Source organism: Melopsittacus undulatus, chromosome 4 (assembly GCF_012275295.1).
Source record: "Melopsittacus undulatus isolate bMelUnd1 chromosome 4, bMelUnd1.mat.Z, whole genome shotgun sequence".
Taxonomy (NCBI): Eukaryota; Metazoa; Chordata; class Aves; order Psittaciformes; family Psittaculidae; genus Melopsittacus; species Melopsittacus undulatus.
In genome coordinates, this window is record NC_047530.1 from 62,248,114 (window position 1) to 62,268,104 (window position 19,991).

The 19,991-nt window shown below is 37.6% G+C and overlaps 1 protein-coding gene across 1 annotated transcript in view; it reads left to right on the top strand.

The window, feature by feature from the left end:
• GRID1 (glutamate ionotropic receptor delta type subunit 1) overlaps positions 1–19,991 on the top strand; it is a 519,712-nt gene that overhangs the window by 206,815 nt on the left and 292,906 nt on the right. Inside the window, exon 3 of the mRNA XM_034062148.1 lies at positions 9,479–9,763. Coding sequence (XP_033918039.1) covers positions 9,479–9,763 — 285 coding nt within the window. The remainder of the gene's footprint in view (positions 1–9,478; positions 9,764–19,991) is intronic.

Here is a 19,991-nt window from a genome sequence, read left to right on the forward strand (position 1 = left end):
AAGGCATGATACAGAGAACAGTTTCAGGAGGGGAGACCACCCCTGCTTGAAATTTCTATTGTCAGTTTTTGTGCATATGTATCATTGCTGCTAATTAGGCAAGCAGGGCTAACATGTTCCTTGCTTGTCAGTACTGTTCCAAATACAAGTGAGTTTCTCAGTGCCAAAGAAGTAGAAAGTTTTAGCAGCTTGTCTGGAGTTGCTACATTTGACTGCTTTTTGTAAATAGTAGGAGAGTGTTTTTCTATTGTGTGTAAAAGAGCTGAGCCTGAACCATACTGATGTTAAAATAAACACTGTACACATAAATTAGGCCCAAAAGAGTCAGCAAAGTTGAGCATCCCTACAGAATGCTAATGAAGGTATGAAAAAAATTGTTTCTGTATTGTTATGATTTATAATAGAGCACAGGTGAAAGAAGCAGAGGGTGAGTAAGTACAGTTTGTTCTGTTTGGAAGGACAAAAGAAAACTTAATTACTGAATAACTTGCCAAGAATGGAAATAAAATAAGCCGTTGCTTATGTCCCTTGTATAATTGAGATGGCTTGCAGTTAATGCTACTGCAGAACTAGTGTTGGAGGGGGAAAAGATAAAAAATGTCAAAGCAAATTCAGTTCCATCTACCGCCTTGAAACCGTACTGATGCCATTGTCATTAATGTGTAGCTCTGTAAAAACATGCTCTATTAAAAATTACCAGAAATGCTTATTTACATTTTTAAACATCGTGCCAAGCTATAATTCCAGGAGAAAACCATTATTAATGGAATTATTTTGTATTGAGAAAACAGAAGTACATTTATTCTGGAGAATTTCTGTACTTTCAAGGTGCTATTTAGCTGCTTTAAGGATGATGATGATGACGATGATGATTAATTAATTCAGAAAAAGCAGAACATGTTTAAATTCCATGATGTTTCACATCTTTAGCTACTCACATGGCTAAATTGTTGTTTAAATCGTGTTTTTAATACATATGTTATGCAGTCTTTCCTTTTTTGGTCTTCCAAATCTACCCAACTGCAAAGCCCATAGCAAAATCAGCTCTAAAGCAGATTATTAGCTATGAAGCTGTTTCTGCTGTTAGAGGCTGTTTACATTCTTTGGAGGAGCTAGAGAGCAGTGTCAGATCTGTCTTTTGTAAAAATAAGGCCATCTCTTATCTGTCACTAGTGCTCTCAATTAATTCACTTTTATCAGTGGAGTATGCCTGTTACTGATTTCATAGTGGTAGCCGTTTCACACAAAGTAGTGTGTTGAAGGAAGATTAACCCTAAAACTGCACTTGGAAAACAGCTGGTGCCTTTGTTAACCACTTGATGGCATCACTCAGTTGTATGGAAACTAAACTGCTTTGAGAGTAGAGCAGTTTTACTTGTGCACTTGGTGTGAGAGGACTTTCATGTTTTATTTTACACCTTTAAAGACTGAAGAGAGCTATTAATATGCTCCCATAAATTATGTGAAAACCCCATATCTAATGTTGGTAACTCTTTTCCTTCTCTATGGTATATTGCTTACCATTTTGATATCATTTCTTCATCTGCATAAGCTTGAACAAAAGAGTTCTGAGTTGCTCCTCTTCCTGGTTAGTTTTTCAAGGATGGCAGCTGCTGGTTTAGTGGGTTGATACTGACACAAAGAAAATTGTTATGCACTAAAATGTGTTTTTTAAACCTCCGATAGTTGCAGTCAGTATGCATTCTACAGAAAGAATTTATGCAATTGTGGTTGTTCACTATAGGTCCTGTAAAATACAAATGTTTTGCAGCCTTCATATGAAGACTAAGTGATCTGTCTGTGTGTGGGCAAGCCAACAGTGACAGCTTACTGAAAATGCTGAACCAAGGGAGTAGTGAAGGAATCGAGGCAGAGGTATTTAGAGGTAAAGAACAGTTCTGGTAATACCAGGGGACCTCCGACAGTTGCACATGCTGAGAATTGGCCCACAAGGCATCAGGTAGTAAACATTGGGTAGTAAAATGTATAGTTGAAAACAAGTTGAGATTCTAAGTACTGCTTCTATGCAGCCAGTGTCAACAAGCAGTAGCGGGGTGCACCTTTATAGCTCTGAACATGCAGGAGTGACACACAGGAGAGAGCCAGCTTCTGACCCCAAAGGAGTTTAACAGGCAGTGTGGGCAAAGCAGCACAAGGAAGGAGAAATATCACCAGTGTGCTTCTGTTCTTCAAATAATAGCATACTTTTGGAGGAAAAAAAATAGGAAAAACACATATTAAAACCCATTCATTTTTTGTTCCTTCCTTTATTCATCCTTCTGGTTTAGCTTAGGCTTCTGAATGCTGTAAAAACCATACAAAGGAAGCCCAAGAATGGGGGGGAGGATCTTCTGCAAACATTTCAACATCTCATGCTTTCTTTATTTTTTGAGGTGTTTTCAGATGCTGCTTTGTCAGGGATGTTCTGATACAGTGATTGCATGTACACATATATGTACACTATCGTATGTACATATGGTTTTTCTTGAATGTATGTACCAGTTTTCTGGAATCTCTTCCTCATAACTGATGGCCTACTGAAATAACCATCATTATCTTAGAAAATGTAAGTGATGATGTGTGTCTGGTTATTGGATCACAAATTAGGCTAACCTACTGAGAATTTTACTTAAGTTGGAGACTGAAGAACCCTGCTATAGGACTTTACCCCTATAATATATAATGAATTTTTCTAAAAGAAGAAGAATGTGTTTAACAAATGACTTGTCAGTATTATTTCAGTTGCTAAGGTTCAGTTGCTAAGAAAAAAAATTAAGATAATAAAATCTTGTGGTTTTTAAGAAAAAAAGGAGATAATGAAGGATGGAGAAAGAATTCAGAAACAGGCTAAATGGTAATTATTCATGTTTTTAAAACAATAAGATAATAATTTAGTGTAATGGTTTTGGTTGGTAGTTATCAGGACATGTAAGTAGACAAAAACCACCCATGGAGGGCTCACAGTGACAATTCCACTGCTGGTAAACGTTATGTTTCCACCATAGTTGCAATAAAAGAGCCTGATACAAATCAGCAATGTGCTTTTCTAGTTTACATGGAATTAGTGGTAGTGTGTGCCTTGTGGGCAGTGTTTTCCCCATGTGTATATGCCAATGAGCCTGCTGCAGGTTGGCTTATATATATATATATATATATATATGTATTTATCTTTGGCACTGCTTTGCTTTTCTGTTGATGTCATGGTTCTTTTAAGGTTATATCATGTTTCTGTGACGTCTCACAAGAATGTTTTCTATCTGAAAAACTCCAGACTTATTCTGTCCTTTTTTGTTCTCAAACTGGTTATTTATCGCTAGAGTTTCTGCACTGTTAATCAGTGGGTATGTTTGTATTTTGAAGGTGAGGCTTGTCATGGGTGCTCTCCAAGGCTCTTCTCTTCTCACAGTGCATCATTATATATGGGGAATACTTTCATGATTTGAAATTTTCATCTCTGGCAGAAGACTTGGCATCAGATTTGGGTTCTAAATGCTAGCAAGTGGGGAGCACAGTTGCCATCAGGAGCTATAGTAAAGCTATGTCAGACTCCTGTGGCTTCCAAAACAGTCATATCAAGGGCTCTGGGATCTGAGAATGCCTCTATCCTGGTCCCAGATACAGAAGAAAAGCTGTTGAAATGAAAGGGAGGAACTATTTAATGTTCTCAAATGTTACATCCCAAAACCATACGCTCTTAAGTTTGAGTAGTTAGGGTTTTTGGTTGGTTTGAATTTTGCATAAAACCACAGTAGACTAATTGTTAATTTGCTTTCCTGTTTTAAGATGCATTTTGTTTAGATTGAAGGTTTGTGTGATGGAGTAAGAAATACTAATCTTCACTTCATATAAGGTGATAGAGCAATAAAAGTGCTATGTTAAAGGTTTTTGTTGCCTGTATTTGTTATCTTTTCTCTTTATTAAAAGTTACTCTGTGACAAGTATGTATAGCTTTATGTAGGGTTTTCATAATAAAAATAATAAATTAATTATTTGAAGAATAATAGTGTAAGTACAGAACATAAAGGTAAGTAAAAACCTACAGAAAGGGAACACAAGAAAATGTATTGCCGAGTATCCAAAAGAGGGGCAATTGTATAGCACATTACATACCAATGATGCAAATTCATTATGAATTGCCTTTCTCTGTTAATAAAAGTAGCTGAAGAGTAAGCAAACATCATGAAATGCAAAGTAAGAAAAAAACATATTCTTTGAGAAACCCCATTTAGCGAAGCATCAGATTGAGCGAGCACTTAGATGACTAAGCTTGATGTTGTTCTTAATTCACCAGTAGCAGGAGTGAATCTTTCTATATATTAATATTTTTAATAGGAGCATTGTCAGTGATATTAACAAGAGTATTTGGTAATTTTGTCTTCCTGATGGACTGGTTTTGCACAAAACGATTTAAATTTTAAAGGCCTTTTAAGACTTAAAGAGAATTAAAATGTTGATAGCTAATAGGCTTTTGCTGTTTTTCTGTGTGACTGAATTACCAGTAGGTTTCCTTTCCAAGTTCATAGAGGTTTCCTATGTACTACAGTAGAAACATTTGGGTTTTGCTTAGATATGTGTAAAAATGTTCACTTCTCTGGTTTGTGTTACTTTGGTTTACCCTGAAGGAATTGTATCGTCATCCTCTTGATTTCCAAATATTGCTTGGTGCACTGCAGTTTTCTTCCTTGTATCATCATCCTTTCTATCTCATCTCAGTGCTCCAGACAAACCTCCCAGAAGGAATTTTCCCATTTAATTTAAGAATACCTCTATGGATATGTTTCCCACAGACCTTGCATCTTGCTTAAAGATACAGTTTATCAGCTTTCTGAACTGTTACATTTTTATCTCTTAACTCTTTGGTGTTTTAGTGTTTGATCCAAAACTTCTCTGTGTATCTATTTGTATATAAGATGGATAATGAACAAAATTGCTGATTAAATTTTGTACACATAAATAATACAATAGCTAGTTTCTTCTGTGTGTGTTTGTGTATAGTGCATGATATTCTGCTTGTGTTTAGTGCATAGTAGATATGCTAACTATGCACTTTCAGCAGAATAAATTACCAGCTTTGATAATCTCACGCAATACTGGGATTTAGGTTCCCAAAATAGATCCCATTCTGCCTTCATGCCCCCTGAACTTGCTACTTTCTCTGGAATTTGATGTTTTAATGATAAAATGATTTTTCCCTGCTGGTTTTCAAAGATAAACAATGTGATAAATTAGTTTTCTGCTAGATTGACTGAGACAATGATAGTAAGGCAACCATGAAGTCCCTCATCTTATCTCAGCAGGATGATAGCTTTGAAACCTAATTACAAACATTTAAGTGCCAACTTTGTTAATAATTTCATTGCAGAGTACTACACCAGAAATATCAGGTATATGTAGCATGGCTGGATTTTCATTCTCTTCCCAGACCTGCAGTTCTCTTCCTTCATTTGAAAATCTTTTTAACCAAAAAGGCTCTCAGTTTTCAAACAGTGACATTTTAAAAAATTCAAGTTATTTGTGATTAGGATGATTCTCCATTTACAGTGCTTTAAAGACCTCCTAAGAGTTAGTCAAAATGAAAAAGAAGGAAAAAAGAAGTAAAAATAAACAATTTGCAGAGGACATACCAAATGTAATCAGATAGTGTCCAAAGTGGGTAGGACCAGGTATAGTGATACAGAGGAGTGAGAGACAGAAGGGCATTGAAGAGGCAGTGTGAATGCCATTAGGTGGACGTATTGTTACATCTGAAATTACAGTGGCAGCTGGTCTATTCATAATTGTGGAAACAAAGGAAAAAGTTTTTGCCCTTTTCTGAATAATAGGAAACCACCTAAAGGGACACTAAAAGATGGTCATGTTGGCACATTGCTGGGGTTAAGATAACAAGTTTCTTTTGGAGGATTTTGATTCCCTGCAGTTTGGAGCGCGAGGAATTTCATTAGAGAGATCTAATGAATGTTAGTAAGTTGACATGGACCAAGGCACTTCAAGTCTCTGTATCTCAGTTTTAAGGAAATCAAGATGAGGGCTAAATTAATGTACAAAAGTTGAAGGTTCTTTTGAGTGCTTATGAAGCTACAACTAACATACAGAATTAGTCACATAGGCAGGGGTGCTTCATAGTTGCTTAAAATACATAGGCAGTATGAAATAAAACAGAATATTACACATATTTTCTCATGTCAAAGTTTTGTATGCAAGAAAGTACAGACATGAGGGGGTAATCCTAAAAAAGATTTGTCACTGGAGTTTTCCTCTGGGATTGTATAATCCTTGAACATTCGAAGAAATTAAAAGATGTCATAAGAGTTGATGACTTTTTAAGTTTGGAGTCTGTTATGTAGCTGTTTGCATCTGCGTAACTAATTTAGAAAGTAATACTGTTGTTCTTTATGTTCTAAAAGCTTATTCGCACCCTTCAGTGTAGTACATGTGGAGAGGTTGAACTTCTAAGAATCCACTGTATTTTTATGTAGTGGAAGAATTCTATTACAAATATGATATATTCTGTTTCATATTCTGTAATTTAACTAAAGAAAGCAATTCAGAAAATATGAAACCTTTTTTGCTTAGTCATATTAGTTTTTTACTGCTTACTGTATTATCTCAGAACAGAAAGGCGTGAGGAGATAATGTTTACTGTGTAGCATATGCTTTCAGACAGGACACAATCAGTCTACAACATACCAGGCTGTAGAAGTGGGTGGACTAATTTCTTCATTTTAACCCATGGACAAAAGCTACAAAACACTGAAAAAAATGCCTCAACCAAAACAGTGTTTCCTGAGATACTTCATCCATGTTTGGTTGGGCTGTGCTGGGGGATGAGGGTCTCCTGTTTGCTGTGGTCTGTCAAACCTCTGGTCATTTTGCTGCTAATAAACAAGCAGCTTTTGATTAGTTTCAGCTGCTGAATGCAGTTCTCTCTTGTTACACAACTGGTGATCAGATCTGTATTCCACAAATAAGTGATTCTCTGAATGCAGCCTCCCATCAGAAAGGGTTTTGCTTTTTCTCTCCTTCTGTCTGCTTTGCAAGTAAATTATTCCTTCTATAGACCCATGTGGCTTGCTTCTCTCACCCTCGGTGACAGCAAAGCTCACTGGTTGGTGATCTCTGCAGGGGCTTATAGCTCAGCTCTGCTGTTGTCTCCCTCTGTTCCCACTTCTCTGTTCCCTCCCCTACTGTGTCTAAATAAATTACCTGTATGACATGTTCAGTTTTCTCTGGCAAGAAGCCTGGGAAATCAAATCTGTTCCTGAACCTGGGTCTCCCATTTGGCAAATGCAATGCCTCCCTGCTGTTAAATCAGGTCAGCTCTCAGGAAAAACAAAGAACAATTTCATATAACTATAATCAACACAGAGTAAATTTAGATAATGCAACTGACATATGTTTATTGTAAAGACCATCAAGGAAATAATTCTAAAAGTACTTCATCTTCCTCTGTTGCATTTTAGGGTACATGTTGAATGTTCTATGCATAGAGAAGATCAAACATTTTCTTTCTGTTATCCCATATCAAAGTGAAATATATTTATTTTCTGTGTGGTTTAGAAGTTATTTGGTGAAGTGGTTCATTGGTTGCATTAGAAACAATTTAATGTGTTTAATTATGGTGGCTTTATGTAGTTAATTGATAATTAACTGTTAAATGCTATTAGTATTTGAAACTTAAACAGCAGAGGTTTAGATTGGATATAAGGAAGGAATTCTTTACTGTAAGGGTGGTGAGGCACTGGAATGGGTTGCCCAGGGAGGTTGTAAATGCTCCATCCCTGGCAGTGTTCAAGACCAGGTTGGATGAAGCCTTGGGTGATATGGTTTAGTGTGAGGTGTCCCTGCCCATGGCAGGGGGGTTGGAACTAGAAGATCTTAAGGTCCTTTCCAACCCTAACTATTTTATGATTCTATATAGAATAGTAGAATAGTTAGGGTTGGAAAGGATAATAAAATATATATTATTTATTCATAACCCATTCTGTCCCTTTGAATTTTTGGCCTCTGAAAGTGGAGATATAAAGTTTAGAGAAGGAAAACCAAATCTTTTCAATTCGTGTTCATTTTTCTCCTTTTCTGCTTAGTCCATTTCCGCTGGAGACCAGCAAGTCAGTAACAGGGTGGCAGCACCTCTGCTCTGCATTACCAGAACTGTTATGAGCCCCAGCAGTCACACAGCACATGCCGTGCATGGGCAGCCTGCTGTCTTGCATGCTGAGGCAGTCACCTTGCATGGGAGAAGCACAAATGCGGGCAGCCTTCCCTCTCCATCTGGAAAATCCATTTCCAGCCCTCGGTTATTCTGCATGTCCTGGAGTGGCTCTGAATTATGCACTGTTATTTTGTTTATCCACTGTTAGCAAGCTCAATTAAACTTCAGGAGGATAGTGGAGCATCTCCAGACCTTCTCTTTGGGACAGAAGCATCTCCAGACCTTCTATCTAACTTTATTACAGTGGGCCTCTATCCTGTGGCAGCAGAGTGGCTGGATTCCTTTGGGCAAGCTGTGCACGTGCAGGTGTGCTTAGGGGCTGAAACAGCTACTGAAACCTTGGGCTTACCCCCCTCTCTCTTCAAAGAAAGAGGAGTAGGAAGTGCCAAATGCTTCTGGGGGACCCTCAGGGCTGGTGCAGTGCTAACTTCAGAGTGCTCACTGTGCTGAGCTCCCAGGAGCCAACTTTGCTGCTGTTCATTCAAGACTAGTGAAAACAGGAATCAACAGCTGCCTTAGTCTTACACAGTCTTAACACCACCGCTGACTAAATAGCTGCTGAATTATAGCTATGGGCCTTGTCTTCGAGGAGTCCTGAGAGTCCTGTTTCAAACTCAGCTAACACTTCCTTCTCAAAAGAAAATGGGCTCTAATGTATATGCTGTATTTTTAAATAGTATGTGCTTTTCTAGATCTTTTTGAAGACTACAGTTTTGTTAATAATTGTTTAGTCATTCGTGAGTTGCCTTTGTTCTAACAAGCACCTTTGTTGTTTCTCCGTTACTGTGAGATGCACAGTGAATGTTTTTTCATCAGTTAAAAAAAATCCTTCAAAATTCTATTGTGTAAGACAAACCCTCGAAACAAAAGAAATTGCTTTTTATTGTCCAAAGTCTTAATCCAATGTGCACAAGAAAGATTAAGAAGCAGAAGCAGTGAAGTGGGTTTTAAAAGACAGGAGCTCAGTTCCTGCTTCCCCCAGGAATGGCCTGAAGCAAGGGCCATAATCTCTGTCCACATTGGCTCCTGTCTGAAGAAATGACAGCAGTAATGTTATTTGTGCTCTGTTTTATCAATACAGATTGCAGATACTGTCTCCTTCCGTAAAGGTACAGGACCTAACTCTGAAAGGCTTCAGCTGATACCGTAATAGAAGTAATTTCAGCTCTGTGCTAATTGCCTGTCTTGTTCCCTTCTTAGCATCTAGGTTTGTAAAAGGAATTGTTGAGCTTATTCTAACCCTGCTTTATTTCTTATCTTCTCCAGCCTGTGATCTGATGACTCTGGGGATCTTAGCCTTAGTGACGTCCACTGGTTGTGCCTCTGCCAATGCCCTGCAGTCCCTGACAGATGCCATGCACATTCCACACCTTTTTGTACAGCGCAACACAGGAGGCTCCCCACGCACAGCCTGCCACCTGAACCCCAGCCTGGAGGAGGAGGAGTACACGCTGGCTGCCCGACCACCGGTCCGCCTCAATGATGTTATGCTGAAACTGGTCACTGAGCTGCGGTGGCAGAAATTCATAGTATTTTATGACAGTGATTACGGTAAGTAAAGTGCAGAATTTCAGAAGCTGTTAAATTGGTTTCTTTTTAACTGGGAGATGGGGAGGAAAATATAATGGAAGAGGTGGAATATGACTTTCTGGGTTCTTCGTTGACAAAGGAGAAAGTGTTTCAAGTGGATGCAGGTCTTTGGTTTGAAGGAAAGGTCACTGTGAAAACTAGTTCTCAGACAAGCAGCAAAGTTGCTTAGCAACACCTACCCAGACAGCTGAAGTTTGAATCATCTCACACTTTTTCAGTAAAATATTAATGAAGTGTTGACATTGATTGGCAGGGGTCACAGCTGTACAAGGAAGTTCAGCATGGCCTCTACCCATTCCCAGAAAACACTTTCTATCAAAGCTGAGTACCAGCCTCTTTAAAAATTAATTTTCATAATAACTATTTACAGTTTCTTTTTTCACATGCTTCCTCACACTGTTCTCCATTTGGGCTGAATTTCACAGTTATATACTTCCTGGCATTAAACCAAAGGTAGAGTTAGTATTTTCCCTATGTCTAAGGCATTTCCTTCCTCAAAATTTTTACTTTGGGATGAAACTTGAGGAAAAGGTGTCTCTGCCCAAGCAAATTATGATGGGGGTAAAGAATGAATGGAAGAAATCTTTCGTTGTGCCAAGCTCTTAGAGTGAAAAGGAATTGTGTGCATAATTTTATCTTTATTTCACCCCTTCCACCAGCTCAACTGATATGAACATCATTTCATAGATATAATTCTGTGGCATTGTCAGGACTCTCACTTTAAGGTGTAGGATCTGTAATAGATGTAAGGTAGAAAGATGTAATGGGGAAAATAAATTGTCTATAGTATATTTTAAGATCCTGCATACACTTTTGGTTTAAAATGTGATGAGTAGCTTTTGGTGTTGGTGACTTACTATGAACAGAATACAAAGAAAGGAGACTAGATTGAATTGCAGTTGGAAAAGTAACCCTATGTATATCTGTTCATGTAGTTTGGATCTTATACCTGTCTTCCACAATTGCAAAAGATACGTATTTGCATTCATCTCTTATAGATTTTCAGTGGTGAATCAGAGAGAAATAACATCTTTGGTTTTGAGGTTTGGCTACTCCTGCTTAAAAACCAACAAAACAAACAGAAAGCTCCACAACAAAACCCAACCAACTAACCAACCAAAAAAACCCCAAAGGCTGTGCAAAGACTCCTAAGCTCGGATGAGTCCTGAAAGTCTTGGGTACAGCTTTCTGTTCTCAGTTAGAGATGTTACTCCTGTTTCTTTAACAGGTGGACCAAACATGATGAGGGTGATTTTAAGTGGGAAATCAACTGAAACTGTAGCATCCTTTAATTGTATAGAATTATTTTAAGCATGAGAAAGCTGCTGTGATGCCTTTAGCAACCCAGCAAATAAACTGCCATGTAATTACTGTCCTGTGTAATGCTTGACCAGTGAATGATTTGAAAGCAAAAAACCACAAGCTATGTGGTAGGTATTCTTTTGGTGGTCTTCTGACAGCACTAAGAAAATTGTTAAGTACCCGAGGATTTGGCTTAAAAAGTTAAAATTATTCTAAGAGTTATTTCCAAGAATGAAAAAAAAAAAGATCTTAAATGGATACTTTACAACCATTCTTTTTATAGTTACTGTTGTTTTCATCCTGCTGATTTGTAGCTTTAAACTCCCAAAACTGTTTGAGTTAGGGATCTTTCAGCCTCTGGGTTAGGAATCCTAGCCCTGGTAATACCCTAGATGTTCTGTGTACAAACTGCTGTTACCCATTTTTCTTGGTAGCAAACCTGGTTACTGAACTGTGGTATCACCCATTCCAGCAGTACATCTGTGTCTTTGCCTTTTTCTGCAAAGTGTTAACATCTCAGTACCAAATCCTGAAACCCTTAATTCAAATACTCCGTAAAGGCAGTTATGATCGAATTTGTCTTTTCCATTTAGCACAGACTGACCTTCAGTCCAAATCAGTAAGACACTAAAAGGGGATGGAAAATTGCCACAGGTGTTCTGTCCCTTCCAGTTGAGAGTGCATTATGTACTACAGCTGCCTAAGTACTGTTTCCTTTCTTCCTCTTGGATGTGACAACCATCTTATACCCATTCCAATAGACGGATTTCTTTTTTGTGTGAAGGGTTTCTGTAATGAAACCAACTGAACCTTGCCAACTCTGGCATCCATTGGTGAAGAAGGGATAAATAATCTAGTTCCCAGGAGATTGCATGCTGAGCTCAAGAGCAGCAGCCTGGCTCCCAGGGCATGCCCATTGCCCTCATTATCTAGCTTCAGCAGAACCATGCTTACACATTTCCAGTCATGAAGAAGCAGTTCATTTCAAGAATACATGTTTGTGATTGCAGAGGGTTTCCCAGCACTGGGCTTCTGTAGTTTACTGTAATAAATGGTCCTTCTTTACCTGCTGTCTGGATATATCTCTCTTGAAAATATACTATTTCCTTGAGTAATGTTTTAATTTCTCCATCTGCTGATCTCTTAAAAATCAGCCAATACCTTGGTGTCCTCGTGGATACTGTCAAGTTTTCTAAAGACAAAATAAACATGGCACAATTCAAAGAAGTCCCATGTTTATAGTAATGCTGTGTTATACTGGAACTGAAAATTGTTCACCTCAGGAATTACTTGTCCCTTATCAGACATGCATTTTTGGATTATAATTACTGCACTGGCTAAACTAAGGAAAAGTAACAGACTTGGCAATTAGAAATATGGAGCAGTCATTGAACAGCCTAACAAGCCCCTGAATCATTGATGCACAGAACAGTTAGGGTTGGAATGGACCTTAAAGATCATCTACTTCCAACTCCCCTGCCATGATCAGGGACAATGAATATTATGCTTATGATAAAATATACATTGTTTTACACTCCTAACACTTACTTTACAAAAGAAATCTGTATGCACAGCTTCAGTGAAAGAATATGGTCCTTTCCAGTAAAATATCTCAAATTCTGCAACAAGAAATTGAGAGGTTTTGCAGGAAAGTTGCTGAAGTTTTAAAGAAAACAATTGTTAAATGGAAATTATAGAAACAGGGTAATACCTGTGGCGTTCCACCTAGTGTGAATCCAGCTTTTAGATTGTGTCACTTGTGGTGAAGAAATAGATAACTGCAAGGAATGAGTAATAGCTTGGTTCTGGAGAAGGGACCTTTCAGAGACCTCAGACTTGATATTTGCAGCATTCAGACTCTTCTTGATTATATACTATTGCACTGAGCAGTACCAGTGGGGGAAAGTTCAGCTGGTACATAACCATATAGTTCTGTATTTGTATAAGATAGGGGTTGATGTCATATTGCATCTTCATGACTCAAACTTTGTTTTTCTGTTTCTCTCATGGTTTGTGCATAATTTCAGATGATGTGTGGAAATTTATTCCCCTTGATACATAAAAGGAGCTTTCTGCTGATGAGACTGCTGCCTGATACGAAAGTGATGACTAGACACTATAGCAATAGATAAGTCATAGATAAGTCTCCTGTCTTGCTGATGTGTTGTAGAGCTGATGGAGCTCAAGGCCAGAATGAGACAGTCTGATCCCTCTTTCTGTCCCTGCCATGCCATACCATCTTGAGAAGGCTCTCTAACCCCTGTATATTCTTGCTTTTCCCATGTGTGAAATGGAAAGTAAAGCTTTCCTCCCACTGTGACTGAACTGGTGTTTGAAATTTCTGTAGAAATTCTTTAGGCAGCAGAATTAAGTGGCACAGTCAGGAATATGGGAATAACAATAAGCGCTCAATGGTATCTAATGATAGATACATTATTTTACTTTAAATGTCGTTATAAAAATGCCATGCTCAATTGTGGTATCTGACATTAATTTTCTGGGGAAAACACGAAGCTGATTTGAAGTTTGTCAATGGCTGTCAGATGGTGCTCTGTGGAACTAGGTCTGCTAATCTGTTAAAGAACCTGCAACGTAAATTAGATCTGTTGTCTCATCCTAATCATCATCATTTGTGTCATCCTAATTGATTCCTCTTCAGCTGTTCTGCTGTGTTGTGAATTGCTCTTTCCTCTACAGGAGCATCTTTTGTGCCTCTACATACATTGCATCAGTGTGTAAGGGTCTGCTGGGAAGTGTCAAGTTTTATTTTGCTGAGCTCTTGGTTGTAGAAGCATCAATATTGGTAGCATGACAAGTTTTGTAAATAATCTTACCAAACTCTAAAGTTAGTATATGTTAAAAGCAGTGGGTGCTGCCCACAGTAAGATACAGTTGGGTAATAAATAGTTGAAAGTGGGCTTCTAGGGTGGGTAAATAAACAGGTGTATTGTTAGAGGAAGGATTTGAGGAGGATTTTGGAGGCTGGATGTGAAAATGAAAACAGTAATGAATACCAAGTCATATTTTGGAAAAAAAATTGTAATAGCTGTAGTTTCATTAGTTTAATCTTCCTATTGAAAAGCATTGTGTAGTTATATTGAGTCTCTCTGGTTTCCTACATACATCTGCACATGCCCATATTACAAAACATAAGACAGGTTTTTTTTGGTTTTGGGGTTTTTTTTGGTGTGTGTTGTTTTTCTTGTTTGTTTTTGGTTGCTGAGTTTTTTCTAACGACTCTATTTTGTTGGTGAAAGTGAAACTAGATGTGTGAAAAGGAGCTGTAATACTTTATTCTTAATTTTGGGTGTCAATAAGCGAGTGTTATCTGGTTAAAAGTGTTATAAAAATGTTTACTGAAGAAACTTTTAAAGAATATTGAACCTTTTAAATCTATCTATGGAACTTTCTAAGTACATGGAAAAAAGCCAAACCCACAATGTATTAATTTATAAATGATTTTATTTTTTAAGATTAGAGATTTTTTCTTTAAGATAATTGGTGCCACATTAATTTTGAATTGTGCCATGTAGAATGATCTTGATTTTTCAATATGCTGAGTTTCCTACGTTTCCTACAATAATTACGTGACAGTTTTGAGTTCTACCTGTCAAGGGCCTCACACTTGATTGGAAATTACAGGTATTCTGCTCTCAATAGTTTTATAACTGGCTGTCTGTCCTGGAATAGTGTCTCCTAAAGATCGATTTGTACATGTGACTACTCTTGCAGCTATTTCATTTGCAAAGGAATATGGTAATAAAAATTGAGAAATGTGTGCTTTCACCCAGTCCACGTGTTAGTTGTGATGTGAAGCATTGTCTGTCACAATAAAAGCAGAGTGAAACATTTTCACATAAGCTACTTTCACCGTAGAATCATAAAACAAGGTTGGAAGGGACCTTAAGATCATCTAGTTCCAACCCCCCTGCAATGGGCAGGGACACCTCACACTAAACCATGTCACACAAGTCTCTCTTCAACCTGGACTTGAACACTGCCAGGGATGGAGCATTCACAGGTTCCTTGGGCAACCTATTCCAGTGCCTCACCACAGTCACAATAAAGAACTTCCTTATATCTAACCTAAGCTACTCCTTTTTAAGTTTGAACTCATTAGCCCTTGTTCTGTCACTACAGTCCCTAATGAAGATTCCCTCCCCAGCATCCCTGTAGGCCCCCTTCAGATACTGAAAAGCTGCTCCACGCAGCCGTATTTTCTCCAGGCTGAACAGCCCCAGTTTTCCCAGCCTATCTTCACACGGGAGGTGCTTCATTTTACCTGGTTTACTTTTTGTATTGTCTTTAATATTTCTTTCAGTTTTGTCAGTGTAACGTAAGTTATCTTCTGCTTTCTGCATAATTATTGCAGCTGTCGGGCAACCAGTTCTTCATGACTAGGGCTGCCACATTTCTCTACAGTATTTTCCAATGAGAATTCTTTGTTTAATGCCAATACAGGGAATCTGGTGCTTAAGAAGTGGGGAACCAGTTGCACATGCGCTGGTAGATGTCTGTTCAGCAATTTTGACACTACCAGAAAGAGCAATCAGCCACTGGAATAATCTCCCCAGAGAAGTGGTGGATTCCCCACTGTTAAATAACTTAAGATTTATCTGGACAAGGTGCTGGGCCAAATTGTCTAGAGTGTGCTTTTGTCAGGGAAGGTTGCACCAGGTGATCCTTGAGGTCTTTTCCAACCTTGTATTCTATGGTTCTATAATTTCTGCCGCTGGTGCTGCTGTGTAAGATGATAAAGGGAGAAATAGACTCAGCCTAAGCACCTTTTCATCCAGTAAGGAACAGAAGCCTCTGAGCAATAATTCTACAAATATTCTGCACTACCTAGTTATTCATGTGTAACTGGGGATACTGGATGTCTAGACTTCGGACAAATATAAAATATTTAATTTCTACTGGCAAAAATGTAGACTTTCCCATGAAAAGAGTGTTTCTGGTAACATAGTATATAATCATCACTGCTGCTGCAGAGAATGACAAGAAAGAAAGAAATCAGCCAAGTTCTTCTAGTCCCGTTGGGAGTTTGTGATAACATGGTGTAGAAGGAAAAAAAAAAGACCTTTTCCATTTTACACTGAACTTGATATGAAAGCTGTTGAAGAAATGCATTGTGTGTTCCTATGTTTATCCTTGAATCGCTTTTCTGACTGCAGCAGGACTTAAAGTAATTGGCCTACTTAAGCATAAATTTTTGTCATTTTTGGTAGTATTTTTTTTATTTAGTAATGCATCACAGTATATAACACTAAATGTAATTAAAGTCAATTTCACTTCAAATTATTACTTATAAATTAATTTTAGTACTTATTTTTTTTTAAGGTATATGAGTAGCTGTGCCAGTAGCAGAAGTAAGGCTTCTCCCTCTAATGCCCCCATAATTCCTAGCAAGGTATGAGAGTAGTGGGCAGAGATTGTTTCCCATAAAAGCTATTCACTAAACGCTTTCAGGGCAAGGCCTGATATGACATACAAATGATCTTAAAGCTATGATAAAGCCTGTATTCTGAATAAGTGCTGACATAGTCTACCTGGAAGTTCAGTGGTATTAGAAGCCAGTCAGAGATCTTTTGACAAATAAGTTGGGCAGTTTCAGGCAGCTTACCTTGCTTATAAATTCAAGGCAAGATAAGGGAACGAGAGTGATCTTTCAAATAGTTTGAAAAGTATTTTGTCAAATTCAAAAAGCTATGAGTGATACTTTGAAAACAGAAGGTTTGAATTCTTTATTCAGAATAGTTTTTTAAATCAGTTTGTATTAAAAGACTTCAAAAGTATATATCTGAGTGGATGCTCATGAAAAAAACAATGGCTATATTAGAAGCAGTTTTCCACCAGTTTTTCAGGTCAGTCATCTGATCGGAAGTGATTATTAATCTAGTCCTGAAAGCACTCATTGTGCATTCTTTACTCTGTCTTTTTCAGCTCATTGTAATATTTTAGTGAACACTCCAGGCTCAACTTTGTGGAAACTAGTGGCTATTGGTGACTTTTTTCTCCTTTATATTCTGTAACAGAGAAATGTTTCATAATGCAGCACACACTGTCTAAAGAAAGTGCAAAGTTCAGCAGCCTGGAACCAGAGGGTGCAAATTAATTCATTTTGAACACAAAGGTCTTTGAAAATTGTAGATGTCATCTGCAAAAGGTCTGAAGTTCTTGGACTTCCTTTCCCTGACTGATGATAGTTTCAATCTCTTGACTTTTCAAGCCATGGCATAAGGCTAAACTGTTTGTTCAGGCATGTGAAAATGGCAAGGAGAAGTGTAAGGATGATTTGATGTACTTGAATAGGGAATCCAAGGAAGTAATTCCAGAAGAGAGTCTCTGTAGTTCACATTTGTTAGAGAGTGAATGTTTATATATCTGTTCATCAATAATTGCATACCTGAGAATTGAACTGCATAAGGATTGAAGTCTGTCCTGGAGGATGTATGTGGGGCTTCAGGCAGTAACATTCTGAGAAAAGGTATCCAGATATCTCAATGTGCAATGAACTTTGGTGAGTAAGTTCCCAGTCTCTATTGTCTTTCGTGGAAACTGGTATGGAGGGAGAGAATTCATATATACACACCAACATAAATATTTATTTATGGTTTTCAAGGCAATGGTAAAGGAGTATATGTATATTTACATACACATGTGTATATGTTTGTGTGTAATTGTATGTATGAGCTCATCTATGGAATCAAGGAAACATATTTCCTCTGCTCCTTTATTGCCTTTGCCCAGTTCCGCCTACTAATCTTTCTGGTGCCACTCTGAGGGGGAATTCTTTGGTTTCCTTCCTGAGTGGAAATGGTTTTTTCTTTTACCCAGTTAAGATTTGGTGTGGCTTTCTATCAGTGCTTTATGTCTTCCTTGAGACAGAAATCCTATTCCTTCTCCTTCTCACACTTCTTGTGTTTAGATGCTGTGTTTTACTTATTTATTGTTTTCTTATGGTTAAGCTTTGTTGTGGCTTTGCTGGCTTTCTTCAGCACCCTTTCCATAGGCTGGTGCTAGTTCTTTGGCCAGGACTATTCCTTTTCTCTGCTGATCAATGATAAACTGTGAATTAATGTACTCTGAATGATTCTTTTTGTTTCTACTCTGCTTTGAAAAGCGTTGTGACTGAGTATGTTAGAGAAGAGAAAGCATTGTTAGTCATTGTTTTCATAGAAGGGATTAATCTTGAGGACCACAATGAATGTAAAATAACTAAAACCTTTTTAGAGGAAAAATATGGAATGTAATTTTTATAGGATCCTGAGAGTTAAAGTTGTTTTCTATATATTGTGTATCTGTCAATAAATATGTGCTATTAGCATACCTGCACAGTTTTCATATGCTTGTGATATATTCATATATTTGCAAAACAGTAGACTATTGAATTTTTGTGTATATATAATGTAGCAAAATTATTTAAGCAGAACCAGCTTTTTATTCAACATCTGGGAATTGGAAAGATCTGATCAGTGCAATCCAGGTTGCATTTAAATGTAAAGCCATAGTTGCTGTTTTTCCTTTTTTTCCTCCCTCCCTCCTTTTGTTTTTTCTTTTCTCATAAGACAAGGCTGTAAATATTCTGTACTGCAGTGATCTTTTTGGAATATGAAATAAATATCATTCATACTGTGAATTAAAACAAACAGAAGGGCCATTCTGCTAGCTCTCATGGAAATGCAAGATAATCTTTTGTTTTGTGATAGCAAGCAGGAAAGCAAGATACTTTTCCTTAGCTGAAAAAAGAAGGGCCAGTGATCAAGAAGGCTAAGCGAAGCTTGATTGGTTTTTCATGTGGAGGTGAATGCAAACACAAAGTTATGTATGAGTCTATTAAATCAGGAAACGGTAGAAAATGTCAGTACACTCTTGGAATTTGTACTGTAGAAGTTTCCATCTCAATGCTCCTTCTCTTCAGGAACTAGTCAATGTGAAATGTGGAGAATCCCTCAACCATTCAGATATCAAAGGATATCTGAGTTGTCTGGTCTCAGCAGAACCCGAAGTTGTACACTTAGTCAATGCTGTGCTGTACATGACCTTTATGCCTTTACATGAAACTGTTTAGTGAGGTTTTTTTATCGTAGTATCTGAGTGATTTACAGTTTGTCACATTATCCTACAAGATAAGGTAGCTGTGCTTTTTCCATTGCATAAAAGTTGCAGAGACATGGGGAATGTTTGACCATTAAGATATTTGTGTAACTATAAACTAGATATCTTTGATTTCAGTAGTGTTCTGAATCTCATTTTTATGTCTAGCTAGCTGTCTACAGCTATGCGAAGTTCCCTTCCTGTCCAGAGGTGTGCAAAGGTGACACATTATTTCTCGTCCTTTAACTGTCTGTGCAGGCCTTTTGTGCCTTCTGGATCTACATTCTATGTTTAGACTTGATGCTCTTGAAGTCATTTTAAGACTTACCTCAATCACTTTAGAAGGAAAATGCATCAGTAGACTATAAAAAATTAAATAAAAAGCAGAGGAAAAAAGGCCTCACAGCTTGGATTATTCAGAGTCAGAGCCCATTAGGAATGTAATCTGGGTATCTGAGTTCCATTGGAGAGTGATTTACTATATATCATGCTACAGTGTTTATTTAAATGGAAATAATGCATTATTTTTGTGTAAAAATTGAGTAAATAGGGTTAGTCTCATTACTGGGGAACACTGACCCCTATGGAGATTCTTTTGAAAACTGGTTATTTTGGTTTTGTATCTCTTGTTTTAGTAATCAAGACCCAAATAGGCTGTTTCTAACAAAATCATATGGAAAAATTGTGGAGGGCTTCAAGACAGAGACAAAAATTGAGTGGAGGCATTCCTTGCAATAATTTCATTGATTATTCTTTGTTATGGGAGAGCTCTGGCTGGAAACATGGGTAT